Here is a 19,326-nt window from a genome sequence, read left to right on the forward strand (position 1 = left end):
GTGATACAACTATAAAGTCAATCGTTGAGCTTTGGCCCAGGGTGCTCTGGTACAAGTACACTTATGAGTAGCCTTGTGTTTGAACCTAGTGTTTGTTATTGGCATTCCGTGGCTAGCGCAGAATTCCAATAACATCTCACTGCATTTGTGCTGGTGGGTGGCTGCCTCAAATTGCCAGCGGCATCCTGTGTGGGGCCTCACCTGTGGAGGCGTCTGTGCTGGGGGGTGGCTGCCCCAGGTTGCCAGTGGTATCTTTCATTGCGTTCACCTGTGGCATGCGGTTTCTCGATGCCAAAGGCACTGCTAGGCCTGTCGGTGTGGGTGTCACTCGTGGTGCCTTCGTCTTATGTTATGGGCCCCACTACCCCAGGCGTTATCTTCGCTGTGAATACCGTCACCATTGTCATGGACATTACTACCCTGTCGCCGTGCCATCGTTGTACGATTCGAGTGTCTTCATCAGTGCTGTGCTAGGCTGCATGACTATACTAAATGTCTGCGCTCTAGCTAGCAAGGCTTTACTACTTATTCTTTTTCTCGACCACAAGTGTGACCCAGTTCTGTCTGATTGAGACATGGCACAACAGCCAGGACTTTTTCCTGCTGAACCAAGTAGCTGGCTCTGATGATAACATAGTTGAAAAGGCGCATCTTTCTGGTCAAAGTGGCACTCACCGGCATCCATCATCCTAATTTTAATTAAACCCCCTCACATACTCTGGCTTTTAATTCCTTTGAATGTTTGGCCGTTAAGGTAACATGCACAGTGCCTTTTAATAATAATTTTAAATTATCGCTCACCAAAATCTAATGCCATATTTTTTACGAAATTTTCTGATTTATTGTTATCTGTATATCCTACTTACAATCGGACATTACTCTTAGCTTATTTTAATATTCATGTTGATTCTCTGAACTGTTCCTCTGCGAAGGAATTTTTTGCTCTTCTGGATTGTGTTGGTTTCTCCCAACATGTAAACTTTTCCACTCACAATCTTGGTCATACTGTAGTGGTGTTATTTCACGCGGAAAACCTATTTTCTCCTGTGTCACTTTATTCGTACAGAACTCCTCGCGTTCAACACCACATGTCTCTGTCGCAATTCCTCCTCTTGTACTGATCGTCTGCTATGCCCTGCTTGCTCTCTCACCCTCATGTTCACCTTCTGAAGCGCTCGCTCGTCACCGTGGCATGCGCGATGACCACCACAGCCACGTGACTTTTGTTTCGTGTTGCGCGCGGTGCTTGTAGCGCCACAGCGCGTGGATTTGTAGCGTTCATTTTCATTTGTTTGCTGGTGACTGTGTATTTCGAATCGAAATCGCCTCCAGTGCTGTAGCTGCTGGCGGCAATAAAAGTTGTTTAAAAGTCAAAAAGTATCTCGCTCCGCTAGCCTGCTACGTTGCCCTCTGCCAGCTTCTCCACTGCCAGCCTCTCACTATACACTATGCTAGATTCTCCACTACACTCCACTAGATTCTCCACTGCTAGCCTCTTACTATACACTCCGCTAGCTTCTCTGTTGCTAGCCTTATCTCCCTCACACTTAGAATTCCGCTAGCCTCTCTACTAGTAGAAGGCGGCCAACGAGTCATCGTCGAGGGCCGTCGGCAGGGCCCGCAACGCCTCGTGCTCCGACCAGTCGATGGAGCAATATGCTGTTTCAAAGCGGTAATGAAATGCGGTTCAGTCGCCCTCGGTTACGGAGAATGCGTGGACCTGTGGCAACCGGCGTAATGGAGCTGTACAGACCGTCGGCTAAGTAGATGTCGAGTCTAACGCGGCCGCTGTAATGGCAGGTCCCGTGCCTGCTCGCTCGGACGCGGTCGGCATTGTTGAAGCGATATGAAGAGTAGTCGCATTCGTCGCCATCTCGGTAGATGTTGTCCGGCCTGCCGCTATCAGCATGTTGAACAAGTACGTAACTGCTTCCAGCGTGGTCTCCAAATGTGCCTCAACATTCCGCTAACTCCGTCTCGTTGCGCTGGCTGGAGTTTCCTTACGCTCACTCACTTGTGCCTAAGGCAACCTGTCCTCTGGTTCCGCCGGCTGAGCAACATTCTCGGGGGCCGTAGCAGGGATAACCTCCCATTTGTTCACATCGTCGGAAGAGTCGACAGGTAAGTTCTTTCTCTTAGCCTTCTTTACCACTTCGTCACCAAATGTAATGGTGTTATTTCACATGGACAAATGTTTGGCCCTTAAGGTAACGTGCACAGTGCCTTTTAATCATTATTTTAATTTATCGCCCACCAAAATCGAATGCCATATTTTTTACAAAATTTTCTGATTTATTGTCATCTTTATATCCTACTTACAATCGGATATTACTCGTAGTACAGTTAGTCCTCTACTTACGATGGAGATGCGTTACGACGATCCCATCGTAAGTTTAAAATATCGTAAGTCGAAGATGGCCGAGCCTACCCAGGAGTCTTAAAGAATGGTGATTATTTAGCAAAACAGAGCAATTTACAGCACCGTATTGCATAAACTATATATTGTATTTATTTATTAATTACAATACTGTATTGCACAGTAAAATGTAAAGTAAAAAAGGTACATTCTTAGCCTACCTATATGAACTGCAATTTAATAGCAGGTTTTTTCAGGAAACAATCCTATCTGCTATAAAAACTTTTAACATGCATTGAACGTATCGTATCATGGTAACCCTAACATGAAATCACTAAAGCTACGTATCATACATGCATTGAGCGTATCGTAACGTATTATATTGTACTGTATTCACCAAGATTCGTATGCTGCTGCGTTTGCCTGCCACGCGAAATGTAAAATATTTAACAATTTTGTCATATCACTATCGCCATCGTAAGATCGAAATATCGTAAGTCGGACCATCGTAACTCGGGGACTATCTGTATATTTTAATATTAATGTTGATTCTCCGAACTATTCCTCTGCGAAGGAATTTTTTGCCCTTCTGGATTGTGTTGGTTTCTCCCAACATGTAAACTTTTCCACTCAGAATTTTGGTCATACTGTAGTGGTGTTATTTCACGCGGAAAGCTTCTTCTTTTCTCCTGTCACTTTATTCGTGCAGAACTCCTCGCGTTCAACACCACATGTCTCTGTCACAACTCTTCCTCTTGTACCGCTCGTCTTGTGTGCCCTGCTCGCTCTCTCACCTTCATGTTCACCTTCTGAAGTTCTCGCTCGTCACCGTGGCGTGCGCGATGACCACCACAGCTACGTGACTTTTGTTTCGTGTTGCGCACGGTGCTTGTAGCGCCACAGCGCGTGGATTTGTAGCGTTCATTTTCATTTGTTTGCTGGTGACTGTGTATTTCGAATCGAAATCGCCTCCAGTGCTGTAGCTGCTGGCGGCAATAAAAGTTGTTTAAAAGTCAAAAAGTATCTCGCTCCGCTAGCCTGCTACGTTGCCCTCTGCCAGCTTCTCCACTGCCAGCCTCTCACTATACACTATGCTAGATTCTCCACTACACTCCACTAGATTCTCCACTGCTAGCCTCTTACTATACACTCCGCTAGCTTCTCTGTTGCTAGCCTTATCTCCCTCACACTTAGAATTCCGCTAGCCTCTCTACTAGTAGAAGGCGGCCAACGAGTCATCGTCGAGGGCCGTCGGCAGGGCCCGCAACGCCTCGTGCTCCGACCAGTCGATGGAGCAATACGCTGTTTCAAAGCGGTAATGAAATGCGGTTCAGTCGCCTTCGGTTGCAGAGAATGCGTGGACCTGTAGCAACCGGCGTAATGGAGCTGTACAGACCGTCGGCTAAGTAGATGTCGAGTCTAATGCGGCCGCTGTAATGGCAGGTCCCGTGCCTGCTCGCTCGGACGCGGTCGGCATTGTTGAAGCGATGTGAAGAGTAGTCGCATTCGTCGCCATCTCGGTAGATGTTATCTGGCCTGCCGCTATCAGCATGTTGAACAAGTACGTAACTGCTGCCAGCGTGGTCTCCAAATGTGCCTCAACATTCCGCTAACTCCGTCTCGTTGCGCTGGCTGGAGTTTCCTTACGCTCACTCACTTGCGCCAAAGGCAGCCTGTCCTCTGGTTCCGCCGGCTGAGCACCATTCTCGGGGGCCATAGCAGGGATAACCTCCTCTTCGTTCACATCGTCGGAAGAGTCGACAGGTAAGTTCTTTCTCTTAGCCTTCTTTACCACTTCGACACCAAATGTAATGGTGTTATTTCACATGGACAAATGTTTGGCCCTTAAGGTAACGTGCACAGTGCCTTTAATCATTATTTTAATTTATCGCCCACCAAAATCGAATGCCATATTTTTTACAAAATTTTCTGATTTATTGTCATCTTTATATCATACTTACAATCGGATATTACTCGTAGTACAGGTAGTCCTCTACTTACGATCGAGATGTGTTACGACGACCCCATCGTAAGTTAAAAATATCATAAGTCGAAGATGGCCGAGCCTACCCAGGAGTTTTAAAGAATGGTGATTATTTAGCAAAACAGAGCAATTTACAGTACCGTACTGTATAAACTATATACTATATGTATTTATTAATTACAATACTGTATTGCACAGTAAAATGTAAAGTAAAAAAGGTACATTCTTAGCCTACCTATTATGAACTGCAATTTAATAGCAGGTTTTTTTCGGAAACAATCCTATCCGCTATAAAAACTTTTAACATGTGTAGGGGTGTTACGGAGGAGCTGTATGTGTAGGGGTGTTAGAGAGAGAGCCGTTATGCATGGCAGCTTATGGGAAACAAACACAGTGGGCGGGGCTACGTGAGTGCACGGGGGGGGGGGTGCTCTCAACGACGTCCGCACCAGGCAGCCCGGGGCCCCACCCCTCAGCGGGGGTGGAGTATAAAGGGGGATGTGTCAGAGGGCTCAGGGCAGAATGTTTAAGTAAACTCTTGAAGACCGAAGACTGCCTAGCTAGAGCCCTGGACTCCCCTGGGACGCCGCCCTTGTCAGGGCCGCGCAGGACCGAGCCAGCGGCGTGGTCCCGTGAACCAGAGCCAGGACTCTGGGACTCCGGGTACCGTAGCCCGACTGACCAGTGTCAGGCCAGACAGCCTCCCCTAGCCCAGTAATTGGAGGATTAGGAGGCAGGCTAGGGGTAGCTAGCCGTGTGTTCCCAGCTATCCGGGTGAGGGGGCCGATACCCCCTTCAGTACTGTATGTCCCCAGTGACTGTTGTGAAATAAATACGTGTGCCTCTACTCGGGTGTCCACGCGTCCTCAACGGTACTACACATGCATTGAACGTATCGTATCATGGTAACCCTAAAATGAAATCACTAAAGATACGCATCATACATGCATTGAGCGTATTGTAACGTATCATATTGTACTATACTCACCAAGATTCGTATGCTTGCCTGCCACGCGAAATGTAAAATATTTAACAATTTTGTCGTATCGCTATCGCCATCGTAAGATCTAAATATCGTAAGTCGGACCATCGTAACTCGGGGACTATCTGTATATTTTAATATTCATATTGATTCTCCGAACTATTCCTCTGCGAAGGAATTTTTTGCCCTTCTGGATTGTGTTGGTTTCTCCCAACATGTAAACTTTTCCACTCACAATCTTGGTCATACTGTAGGTGTTATTTCACGCGGAAAACTTCCTATTTTCTCCCGTGTCACTTTATTCGTACAGAACTCTTCGCGTTCAACACCACGCGTCTCTATCGCAACTCCTCCTCTTGTACTGCTCGTCTGCTATGCTCCGCTCGTTCTCTCTCGCTCTGCTAGCCTGCTACATTGCCCTTTGCCAGCTTCTCCACTGCCAGCCTCTCACTATACACTCTGCTAGCTTCTCCACTGCTAGCCTCTATACACTCTGCTAGCTTCCCCACTACTAGCCTCTCAATATACACTCTGCTAGTTTCTCTGTTGCGAGCCTAATCACACCCATACTTAGGATTCCGCTAGCTTACTATACACTCTGCTGGCTTCTCTACTGCTAGCCTGTCTACCCTCACTCCTCCAACCTCGCCCGTGCCTCTAGCGGGGGATCAGCCAACACCGCTGGAGAGGACGAGGTGTGGAGAGCGGGGTCTCGGACTTCTCTTTAATTCACTCTTGTCTTCACTCCAACCAACTCAACCCCTCAGCCTCACACATTCCTCTTTTATCCCCCTCCTCATTAAGTGCCCCCAGATGGCCCCCATTAAGCCGGCGTCCTCCCCATGCCTCACGCACGTGTTCTCCCCCTTATTGCCACTATCTCTCACCTCCGTGGCGCCTACTCGCGTTTGCCTTTGCAGCCAGCCAATCACTGCCTCTTTCCATAATTGCTGGCATCTCTCTGTCTGCTGTCACCCAGGCCACCCGCCTGCACCTGCTTATCCTTAGCTGACCTCACTGTCTGCAACCCCGTACATAATGCAACTGCTGTTTGCAAACCCTGCACGCGTTACGCCACTACAATGTTGTCTGGTTTGCCCACATCAAGTTTAAATTTGTACAATGTTGCTGTATCTGATCACTTTGTCATTCTTTTTTTAACTTGATTCGCCACTTTCTTTGAACAGAATCACGCGTACTATTAAATATAGGAATTTTGCCGAGTCAATTTGGTCATCCTTATCCTCAGATTTTCAGTTTATTTGGAAGACAAGGTTCTTTTGTATAATTCAATACTTTCCAATACTCTTGACTCTTAGTGCCACTTATCTGCACTCCTTAAACATTTTGGATAAAGCTTGAGCCTAGATGGAGGGATACACGTCTGGATATTCATCTTCAGGTCTGGAAGCAACATCAGTATATATATTGGGGTGCATTAAACTCGGCAAGGTCTGCATTCTTTACGCTCATTAAGGATGGTTTTAGAAACCAATGCACATTTTCTCTACAGTTGATCAAATATTAAAATCTAATTCTAAATCAATCTCACCTGGTTCCATCATAACATGTAATACTATTCTTGATTTGTTTAATTCCAAAATTGATTCCATTAGGAAAACAAATTAATTGCCCCTCCACTCCTGAGTAACATAAAAAAAACTTCATATTTGTTCTGGTTTTCCTTTGACTGCATCACACTTCTTTGACGTTGCCTTCAAAGTAAAACCTACAACTTGTTCCCTCGATCCCATTCAAACTTGTGGTGGTATCAGAGTTTCCACGTCATTTGTACCCTGGTTGTGTCTATAATGAGTGAATCACTTAGCACCTGTGTGGTACACTGTGATTTTAAATTGTCTACCCTTATTCCATTACTTAAGAAACCAATCCGAACCCCTGAAAGTCTATAAAATTATAAACTCAATGTACAGAATTGATTCTGCTTCTCACATATAAGGCCTTGAATGGGTTGGCTCCTAAATAGCTCACTGATCTGCTCAAGTTTTATATACCACTGCGAAAACATAGATCAGCTGATTCTGGTCTCTACTCGTCATTTCAAAGGCAAGACTGTGATGATGTTGTTGTTCTGTGGGAGACGCAGAGCCATCTGCAGCCAGGCTCCGCGATTGTGGAATCCCCTTCCTCGGTCCTCCGTTAGGGATTCCAAGTCTGTATCACTTTTTAAATCACGTCTTCTCACCTATTTGCACTTGAAGACTTTTTCCTGGAACTTAAGATTTAAAATACAAATGTATTGTCTCATTGGATTGCTCTAATATTATTATGCGTTTTCATCATATTTTATAATTTTAGTAGAATTTCGAGAGTAGTAATTGCTATTCTATTATCATCTTTATATTTCGCAAATATTTTATCTGTACTTGTGAGTGTAGTTCTAGTTTTATGTAAAGCGTTTTGAGAAACTTCAATATGAGAGGCGCTTTATAAAATAGAGGTTATTAATAATTTTTCAATCTACAGATTTTGGTGTACTGCAAAAGAGACAAGAATGGCACATCTTCCTGTAAAGTTAACAAAGCAAGACATTTGTACAGAAACCGAAGATCACGAGTATCTTCCTATGCGGGGCCTGGAGACCTTCGTATACTATAGTGTTAAATGGGTGCTTGGAGAAAAGTATTCGGAGATGGCCACTGAGAAGGTAAAGTCAATCTCATTGTGTTCTTTTAGTTTTTCAGAAATGTTTAGACTGTATGTGAGGCATCAAGAAGCTGATCCTGGTATTTGTTCTAAACGATTGAAAGGTTTAAAATATTTTTCTCTACATCTTTTTACAGAGTTCCTTTATAATCACGTAAGTGCCTGTTGAGATCAAACAATCTTTTTAAAGAGCTCGTGAGTCCAAATACATATCAACAGAGATCCCAGAGGGTAAAGTGTCAAAAAATGCATTAAAAATAAAATTACGATTGCTGCACCACAACGGCTATCACCCTCACCAAGCGATCCCCATCCCTACGCTCCCTTGTGCTATTCCTTTTCCTGCGGTCTGTTTCCCACGTTTTCTGTTTCCTGTGCTGTTCTGTTTGCTTGAGGGCATCTCGGCCTGCTTCTCCTGCCAAGCCTTGGCCGCTTCGAGAGATGTGGCAGTCTTGAGTCCTGTCGTGTCTTTCGAACAGAGTTAATGCCCGTTGCATTCCATTGCCCCTAAAGCGAAACATCCTCTATGATCTGATAATTTGCACATCCAAGGAGTGTGGATTTACAAACGCCTCCAGTTCGCTGACTCATTAACCTTTGCTTTTCGAGGATTTCACTGTCTTGCTGATTAAACGGCATTGGGATCTTGATCATTTAAAGAAAAGTTTCACTCTCACACACCACATCATTTCTACAGCGGATGTGGTAACATGTAACCCACGTTCTCATTGGCTGTGTGACCTACTTCTCTCGGTGCCCATGTAACATACCAAACACACACCATGACAGCTGGGTCAGATCAGTGTAGCCTCTCCTAGGTCACTCGTCGCCCGTAGTCCAGTGATAGGGCATGCTAGTTCAGAGGCCGTACCTCCCCAGGCAGTAAGTAAAAAGGACTGCTGCCCTTTGTGGAAGACTGTTATTGTTACCGTTATTGGAATTAACGCGTTGCCTCTACAAGTCGTCTCCACTCTCCGTGAATCCACTACACATGCAAGCAAGTTACACAACTGATCGCTTGGGGTGTTGACCCGGCTGTTATTAAAATCTCCGGGTTGCAAAAGAAACGTAACCGTCAATTTCATGGCTTCACGGGGAGTACGTTCAACCACCCACATGGCAAAAACCTAAGGGCGAAATTGTTATCATCCCATTGCAATGAAATCTGACCTCCTCACACACAGGATAAGGAATTGCGTTTATAGGGCGCTTAAATGCCTCGGCCACTCAAATCGCCTTACATCAGTGGCAGCAGTCCCTGTGTGGCACAAGGTGTAAACCGAACACGCTTTCGAAAATATGTAAGTTACAGAACTAGGTTGAATCATGAGGCCACACGTGCACTGCAGCTGTAATTGTCTTCAGCAGGTATCTGCCATACAGTGCCCAAATGAGACCGGGGGCATAAACCTCGCTCTGAGCGTTCTGAAGAAAGTACTGGGCCTCAATTCGGTGTTCGTGCCATCCTCGCACCAAGGTATGTACATTAGCCTGCATGCTATTCGTTACATACATCGTGCTTGATTCCATGAAGGTAGAGTGTAGATCCTCCCCCCCTCCCCGCCATTCTACTCAGGACGAGACACAAAGACCAAAGCTCGGCTGCATTCTGAATTGAAAACTTAATTCTTTAGAACTGATTTTTAGTTTCGTTGTCCTTCCCTCCTCACCTCCGATTAGCACGGTTGGCTACGTACGGTGTGAAGCAGTGATGTGCGGTGAGGTCAATGGCTGGAGAGGCACTGGCTCGTGTCAGAGCCAGATTCACACACTGAGGGGGGCGTGGCCTCACGTAGGGGGCGTGTCCTCACTGAGGGGGGCGTGTTAGACACGTCCCCCTCAGTGAGGCAGATGTGATAGCTGCCTCCCCTGGTGCTTTTTCATTGCAGTTTCATGACGACACCAGCGAGCCAAAATATCTTTATACACATACGTGAAATAAGTTACCTGGAGTATGGAAGGCATGGACATGAAATGAAGGGGTCTACAAACATTACATTGGTGACATACTGAGATAGTAACAGGCATGCGCTTTTTCCCACGCTCCATCCAGTTACTGAGGGGTTGCGCAATCAGAGGGGAGGCGGAGCTCGTCGCTGCCTCACCTCTCATCTTTTTCTGTATTTGCAGCGGAGCTGCGCAAATTTGGCGATTTTGACTATAAAAATGATTGGAATCGTACAGAAATTACATTTATAACACAGATCAGTGGAAAAATTTTAATATTAATTTTAGTTGATTATTCTTTTTTTTTACTTTTACTTTTCGTAACAGCTATTTTCATTGGAGTATGACAGGTGAGGCTCTGCCTCCCCTGCCTCCCCTGACCACACGTCCCTGGTGTGAAGGCAGTTCAACATACATAATAACACCATAAACAGCACAGCTTAATGTCGAGTGTTAGCAAGGAATGCCTAATCCTGAATGACAAGGTGCACCAGGGCAAGTGTTAAACAATAACGAAACACCACAACAACATTTGCCGAGGGTCAGCCATAGTCTGAACAAAAACATTGCTCAGGATTAATTTAATATCGCAAAATAATTGCATCTCGCAATCGCCAAGTAGGAAGCGCGGACAAGCTGGGAAAGCTGCCAGGCAGCGATTTGGCACCAACAAATTGCTCTAAAGCCCTGCCTGACTCTCCGCATTTATCTCCCTGGGCTGTGGGCAAGGGAGAACGGAGGGGAAAATGCATGGGGCTTGAGCGTCTGAGCGGCCACCCGACGCTGTCGCTCCGATATCGAACAACATCCCACACACTCGAAGCTCGAGTCTGGCTTAAAGGAGTTTCACTGCAAGAAGTTTTGCGCGCCCTCTCAGAGAGACGTGAATCGCACGGCGAACTGTGTGCTTCAACGAGAGCAGAACTGCGAAGAAATCGCAGATCATGCCGATATTGGCCAATTCAAATTAAGGGGGTGTGTCGCATCATTTCTCGATCCCTTGATTTGAACCGCGTATTGTATACAACCAGAATATGCTCAATCGCGGCTATGATAACAGCGGACATTAGCACAACATCGGATTATAAGTGTAATAAGTGAGCGCCATACCCTGCATAATTGAGGGGTTACACTTTACATACTGTCATACAGTCCACGCCTTATCAGTAGTAGGTTTCTATCTGGGGGGAAGGGTAATGGGCGGAGCTAGCATGGAAGCCTCTGGAACGTTCTCAAAGGTTCCTAGAGGGGTGTGGACAGAGGCGGGGCTTAGCCTCGCAAAAGCGAATATAAGCAGGGGGTAGCGGAAGGCTCTGGGTCGGTGGTAGAAGATCGAAGAGGAGCTCCCCGTCGCTGCTGCCCCGCCATCTCCACCAGCCACGTGGCGGCTCGACCTCCAGCCGCTCAGCCGCTCCCCAGCGCGTCGCCAGTCAGCGGTGCGGTTGACAGTGGGGTGAGCGCCACGTGGCGCGGGGCAAGCGCAGTTATGCCGGAGAGCAACAGCGGCGTCCGCGGGAACGAGTGGAGTAGTGACTGTGCAAGAACCGTTAATAAATATTACATAAAGTTCTGCCATGTCGGAGCCACTTATTACATACTAGCGGGAAGCACCCGGGGTTGCCGGGGGAAAAAATAATTTCAAAACTTCTCAAAATTAAAAACACAACATATACAAATGAAAAGAAAACTTAGATCATTACCTCATTAATTAAAATAAAACCCAACGCGCGGTGGAAATAAAAACTTACGCTCGCGTGCCAAGATTCGATTCTTTAACTCGAGTAAAGGAATCGAAGGTTGTAGATTTATTTAGAATCGGCCTATTCCCGTTTAATCGATACCACAAACGCTCACCAGATATCGATTTTCGCCAGTCCTGTATGCGGGTTGACGCCACACACTTCATGGTGATTCCCCCCCTCCCCCCCCAAAATTCAAAAGTAAATTTTTTAACGTTTTATATTGTGTACAGTATGGGAGCTAGCCACATGGCAAATGTAAAGTTTGTAGTCTAGTATATTATTTCCCCCCCCCCAGCCGCGCATTTGTGCGGGATACAGGGCCTACGCGGAGGGTTTGGGGGGGGGATGCATGACGTCAGCAGGCACACTGCGTAACGCTGCCGCATGCGGGTGACATGACAGAGATGTGACGTCACAGCTCACTTGCCGTGCAAAATATATCCATTATTGCCCCCCCAAAAAAAAAAATACTTTTTTATAATGTTTGCATGGTGTACAGTCTGGAAAGTACCTGCATGCCAAATTTCAAGTTTGTTGCATGTCGGGAAGTATGCTAAACATTTTGAATAGACACACATTCACAAAAATCATTTTTTATATATATAGCAAAAGATGTAGCAATGTAAATGGGCTGTGTACATTTACCCCCAGAGCAGGAGAGGGCTGCGGGTTGTTCTAGGATCCCCTGGGACCCCTTCCAATAGGAGGGGGCTACGGGGTGTCCTGGGATCCCCCAGAGCCCCCTCTGGAACTCTCTGGAAGGTAGGCGGAGCCAGGGGCTGACACATCGGTGCTGTGTATAAAAGCCCGACCCCTGGAAGGGTCCGGGGCCAGTCCAAGACAGAAGCCAGAAGACCAGCTAGCTAGAACCTTGGGACCCCTAGCCCCGCTGCCCTTGTAAGGGCCGAGACTCTGTGGGCCAGTGGTCGGGACCCGCACCTTGGCTGGGTCGGGTCAGTGCAGCCTCCCCTAGGGCACTCGTAGCCGGAGGACCCAGAGCCGTAGCCCCGTGATAGGGCACGCTAGCCCGGAGGCAGTACCTCCCCAGGCAGTAGTTAGAAGGGCCATTGCCCTGTGTAAGGACTGGGCTGTACTGCAGTGTTTGTATTGAATTAAAGTGTTGCCTCCAAGATTCGTCTTCAACTTCCATAAAACCCACTACACATAAGTATAAAAAATTACATTTTCAAACGGCGATTTAACACAGCACTTTGATCGACTATATGAACAAACTACTCATAAAAGGTTATGTAAAAATCGCATATTAATACTGTTGTTTTGTGTCTGTGAGCCATGGAATTAAACGTAAGATATAATCGTACATTTTCAAGAAGGCTGCCTGATCGACTTGGAGCTTATATAGTTGATCCACAATGACCATATATAGGCAAAGACATGCCCCCTCGGATAACGCCACGCCAACTTCCATATATGGGCAAATCTCTGATCAGTAGTTTCGTCGGGGGTGTACGATCTTATCGGATGACAGCGCCAACCACTAACCCTGTGTGTGGTCTCTTTTGCAGGTGCTCTTGAAGTTGCCAATGCGGTGTATTATCGTGACATCGTAACTTACACTGAGATAGATGAAATCAAAGCATACTTTTTAAAAGCACAATTAAAGGTAAAATGCGGCAAACATTCTATGTTATGTAAAAAAATAGAGATTTGTTTATCTTACCTATAAACGTCATTCTTTGTCTGTCTGTGTGTCTGTGTGGACGAAACATGCGAAGGATTTGGCTCGTAAACCGTGGGGTTGAAGTTTAAAAAAAGTAGCCAGGTACCACGCCATAAGCCCCGCGGTGAGCCAGCGCTACTCGATTTTCGCATCCGTTAACTTTACAGTAGTTAAATTATCAATCTAGTGCTATTTATTATTTATTTCCATACACCACTCAGTACGCGCCAAAGCACGCATTTGCGCATGCGCGACAAAGCCGTGGTTGCCCCGAGTAATGCACACGCTGTAATCATAGCAGGTACCACCACAGTCAGTATGCACTGCTGTAATCATAGCTGGTACCACCACAGTCAGTATGCACTGCTGTAATCATAGTAAGGTTCGTTACAACACAGTACACAACATCCGTGGTATGATCCCATCTGTAAAGGATGTGATTTCTGATATGAAATATCCGGGTGTCTACAAACTTAGTTGTGGCTGCGGCAGCAGTTACATTGGGGAAATGAAACGACATGTCTCGGACCGCGTTCGCGAACACAAGGCAGATCTGAGACACGGTAGGCCCAATATCTCTGCCGTTGCTGATCATTGTTTTAATAGAGTGGACTCACACGAAATTGACTTTTACAAGACGAAGGTACTCTGCCAACCCACTGGCTATTAGAGATTTTGTCATGAAGCCATCCAGATATATAAACACAGACACAACTGCAACTGAGAAGATGGGTACAAACTGAGCAATCATTGGAAGGACGTTATTAACCAGCTAAAGTCTTAACTGACTGTGATGTTTCCATTCTACCTGCCTATGTCAGCTGTTATTTCTGACTCTCTGTGTCTTTCTCTCTGTGCATCTCTCTCCGATCTCTACTCCAGTGACCCGGGTGCTGCCACGGGGTCCACTTTCTGCCCCCCTCCCCCCTCTCTCTCTCCCCCTGCAGCCGATCTCTCCAGTGCTGCTGCGGGGTCCACTTTCTGCCCCGCCCCCTCTCTCCCCCCGCCCCCTCTCTCCCCCCGCCCCCTCTCCCCCCCCCCGCCCCCTCTCTCCCCCCGCCCTACTGCCGAGGCCTATTTTACCTCGTGCCACGGCAGATCTCTCGCCTACTTCGGCAGTTTTTTTTCTTGCTGTGGCTGTCCCACCTGATGCCGATTGCTAGTAAACGATCAAAACGTCGTGATCTATGATTTTTATACCTACGTGACTTCACCAAAAGAACCAAAGAACATGGATTCCTGCAGTCACGAACGCTTCAAATCAAGATTAATATTAAATGTAAACCGTTGTGGGGATCGGAACTCACATCTGTGTCGTCATCAACTGAGCCTAATGCGCTACTCGGCCATCATGCAATGCTGTGTGGATTTATATGCTGGGTAAATAGGACTATATCTCTCAGATGTTGTACAGAAACAATGGGTAATACTTTATTCTTGAGGTTAGACAGTCACAGGCAGAGGCTGGACTTGGACAGGTTTTAAGCTAGGTGGAAGACTGGTATAATTCCTGTAGGCGTATGCTTTTTTGTAACCCTAATTACACTGAATAGTAAGTAATGTTTGAATCCACAAACATTGTTTCACAATTTGTTTTTCCCTTTTGTTATCAGTCAGCGGTCCTTATTCTGGACTGCAGGAATGAAAATGAGGCCTTCTGGAAGCAAGCTTGCAAATTAGTGAAGGTAAATAGTCGTGTAAAAGTAGATCGCGCACCGACTGTTACAAACTCACTCGTATTGTGACGGTCAGACAATGCATTTTCGTGTTAACATAAGGTACTGTAACTCGGTAAAATCAGTGACTGAAAGTTTTGGTAATGCAAACAGTGATTATACCAAGACCGAATAGTGATTCTGCCAATATTCAAATAAAGAGAATCTAATCATATCCTTATCTATACTATCTGATACAATACTCCCATTATCTGTGCCCATAAATACCTATTTATTCCTGTGGATTAAAGGTTAATTTGCACTGATAAATTTGGATAATAGGATCTGCCACTCCAGTCCGCTGCATCGCCCCAGATAAGAGGAGTTTCACTGCATTCGTTACAATACGACCACGGTATGGTACACGATGGACTTTTATTCAAAATAATATCATGGCATCTTGCAAGTATATTTACCACGAAGGCCCATTTTCTGAAATGTCACCTATTGTATATTTTTCTCATTTAAGGCATTGCTATTGACGAATGTCTTTATATATTTTTTTTATGTTAAGTGCGCTTGTTGCACCAACTGCCAAAGCAGCATCACCAAATAATACATTACATTACAGGATTACCAAGTCCTTCCCTTGCTGCTGATGGCATGGGTTCCAGTGAGAGACAATGTTGCCCCTCCATTGCATGCCTTCCTGGATGGAGGTCTCGAGGTCATTGTGCTGCAAAGCTTTCAACATCTCCTGCGCCCCAACGGTAAATATAATCCACTGTAACGCAGTCGGGTGGATTGGTGGTGATCCAAATGAGTACGTGGTAAGGTGTGCCAACAGTTCAGGGATAAAGGTGACCAATAATATGTTGTTACTACCCATACCACCCTTCACATTTTCTGTGCTCGCCTTAAAACATGATTTGTTTTGCTTGTTTGCCTGCCTGTGCAAGCTGTACGGATAAATCAGTGGAGGTATTTTATCCTTGTGGTTGTACAGAAGACGGAGCCGCTCTGCTTCTCGGCATCACGGCAGACGCACATGGCCGAACTGTGCTCCAGAGTCAGTTTGAGGGTATCACTCGCTGCATATGGGGGCCCCCACCAAACCACGGCGCTCGCGTCGTGGCCAAACTGCTGCAACACCTGGACAGCCACAACGGGCCGAGCGTGGGCCCCGTGGAGCTGTACCAAAGCAGTTCTGTAAACGGCAACAAGATTCGGCGTGAAGAGGCACGGGCGATTTCTACTTTAAATAAATGACTAAATACGGGGGGGCTGGCGGGTGATCCCCGTTATTGGCCAGGGTTAGGGACTGGAAAGTTGCTACTTATGTAGTGCTCGACATGATACGACAGCTTCTTGCTTTTCTCTCCCACTTTATTTCGCTAATACCGATCAACATTCCTCCAGCTAACACCAATCAACATTCCTTCCGCGCGCTCTCCGCTCGCTCGCCGCGTTCCACCAGCCTCGCTCGCTCCCCATCTCTCCTCCGTCGACTATCTTCTCCACTCTCTCGATCACAGTTCAGCCGCTCTTTATCGGCTCTCCCGTCACACTCCTCCGTATCTTTATCAGCTTCTCTGCCACACTCCAGCCGCTCTCTGTTGGCTTCGCCGTCACACTCCAGCTGCTTCTGCTGGCTTCTCCATTGCTATTCATATTCTTAGGTTTTCGGTAAAGTCACTTAGATAAAAAATTAAAATTAATAAAAGTAAAATACACACACTAGTTTTCCTACTTTAAGTTTTACCACACATATTTGGCAAATCTAGAATTAATCCCAGCAATGTAACAAAAGTGCTGTTTTATCTGCATAACAAGGGCTCAGTCCCATTCACAGCAGCCGCACCTTTACATCAACCGCACCTTAACAACTCTTAGAATCTCCCAGTTCAACCATTCTACACAACAAAGACTCATTCCTGGCAGCGTTTTCAGCCACACCACCTCTACATAACAAAAGGCTCACTCCCATTTACACGCACCTTTACATCAGCCGCACCTAGTTTACACAACAAAGGCTCATTCCTAACAGCGTGCTTCAGCCGCACCGAACCTCACAAAAATAATATTCAGGGCCCACCTTGGCTCCTCCCACCCTCAACCAGTATATATACAGGGACTGTTTTTTTGGGAATTTCTCTTACTTGATAAAGCTGTCGTGCTGTGACAGTTCCACCTAAAGACGGAAGCTTGTGTTGCCTCCGAAACGTCGTGATTTTTATTTTATTTTCATTTTACTTTTATTAAAAAAAATTTATCTACGAGACTTTACCGAAAAAAACCCTAAGAATATGAATCCTTGCAGTCACGAAAGCTTCAAATCTAGAATTCTCCATTGCTACCCTATACTTCTCCACTGCTACCCTATACTTCTCCACTGCTACCCTATACTTCTCCACTGCTACCCTATACTTCTCCACTGCTACCCTATACTTCTCCACTGCGTTTGGCTCCGCTGCTTCAGCTCCAATATCCTTTTCCTCCCAGGCGTGAACTCCCGTCCGCTTCAAAACCCCCTCTCTTTATCCCCAAGCCAATTAATCTCCAATCAATCGGTGGCATCCCCCGCGACGCCCGTCGCCCCCTAGCCCCCGCTGGCACCTGCCATGTTTTCCCAGACAATGCGGCGCCACTTAGCGACCACAACAACTTCCCGGCCAATCAGCGCCCTCCGTCCTTAATTGCTCCCTGCCACCTGTTACCGTCCTCAGACAGCGTGGCATCACATCTCGACAATAACTCCCAGTCAATCAGCGCCCTGTGTCCTTAATCGCCCCCTACCCGTCTCTGGCCTCCTCACGCCTAGCAAGAATACCAACCTCGACCTCGTTTGCTCCCACTGTACTCTGTGCGCGTGTACGCCCACTCCAGCATGTGGCGCGTATCTCAGGCACTACACTTATAACGAAACGATGTATAAACGGGAAATTTCCCCCCCCGTAAGAATGAGAAAAGGGGGGGGGGGATAGGGACCGTAAGAGCGTAAACATTGCCTATGCGACGCAAAGCGGGGCAATTTCTCCCATAAGAGACAATGGAATAAGGTAAGGATAAGCACCGTAACTTTGGGAATGTTGCGTTTCATACCTAGCAACCAAACTACCTGTATTATGCTGTACAGTACAATGCACACATTTATAACTAATTCTGATTTCAAGGACCTTTAAACAGCATTTATACTTTCCAAACACTTAATTGAAAACCATTTTTGAGCATTTCGAAGCAGCCCTCTACATTTTAAAAGAAAAAATATTTGTGACATTTTAAAGCAATAACTAACAGAAAACCAGTTTTTAGTGTAAAAAAAGCACATAATCTTAAACAGCATTTTTTAAATGTTACCTTAACCCATCATTTTTATGATCTCACCTTGAGGAGTGGATGAGTAGAGGCAGCAGACAGGATGCTGGGGATAGATCCTAAGATGGCAGCGCACGAGCGAACCACAAGCTGTACGTTTTCTATACTAAAGCTGAACCGAGTCGAAAACGTCGTGTAACATCATAAGTATGGGGAAATTATACATTGGATTCCCGAAAAGTGCGAAACAACAGATGTCGCGGCGGCGTATTCCACGGATCTCCTTGCACGTCAACTTTTTTCTGTACAAGATAAAGGTTAACGGTACAGCCCTGCAAATTATTTCTTACGACGGTTGGAAGCTGGTTCGTTAAGTGCGGGTGTTTGTAAGTCGACGACTGCCTGTACTCTGAATAAAGTATGTGTACTACATTGTACTCCACAACGGCATGCGAATTTTCATTCCACAGAGAGATGTATTGATGGAACATTGAGCAACATTATACGTACAGTACTGTGTTAATATATTTCACCATTCACTAAATTGTAATAATAAATATAATGTTCAATGTTAATAAATATTTAATTAGAACACGACTCAGTATCTAAATGTGTATCACACAGGGCGCCGACAGACCTAGACGTTAATGGGTTTCTGGGGTATTGAACTCAAATTTGCAATCGGCCGTCGGCGGCTGTCAAACAGGGCAGTGGCCGGAATGGGTTGCGTAATTGTCAACTGCTCACCGGATTGGCCACCAGGGAGCGAGAGGCGTGGAATGATGGTAGGGGGCGAGGGTTAGAGAGAGGGAGGTGGCGAAAGGGGAGTGACTGGGGCAGATTGTTTCAGAAAGATGGAGAATGTTTGATAGAATGGTGGAATTGGTATGAGAGGAGAACACAGAGGAGGGTGGGCTGCTCTCAGAAGAGAAAGTGCTGTGCGACGAGGAAGCTGGGAAAATATGCCATTACACTTTTTTTCCTGGTAAGGCCCACT

The 19,326-nt window shown here is 46.2% G+C and overlaps 1 protein-coding gene across 1 annotated transcript; it reads left to right on the forward strand.

Annotated features, from left to right (window-relative positions):
• Positions 1-3,799: 3,799 nt before the first annotated feature.
• On the forward strand, positions 3,800-17,695 carry LOC144717698 (aspartate aminotransferase, cytoplasmic-like). Its single transcript, XM_078593262.1, has 7 exons — positions 3,800-4,120; positions 7,810-7,990; positions 9,358-9,466; positions 13,205-13,302; positions 14,973-15,044; positions 15,646-15,784; positions 16,021-17,695. Exons 1-7 carry the CDS (start codon positions 3,948-3,950, stop codon positions 16,281-16,283), a joined length of 1,035 nt encoding a protein of 344 aa, XP_078449388.1. The 5' UTR covers positions 3,800-3,947; the 3' UTR covers positions 16,284-17,695.
• Positions 17,696-19,326: the final 1,631 nt, after the last annotated feature.

This window comes from Lampetra planeri, chromosome 4 (assembly GCF_965212315.1).
Source record: "Lampetra planeri chromosome 4, kcLamPlan1.2.h2, whole genome shotgun sequence".
Lineage (NCBI taxonomy): Eukaryota > Metazoa > Chordata > Hyperoartia > Petromyzontiformes > Petromyzontidae > Lampetra > Lampetra planeri.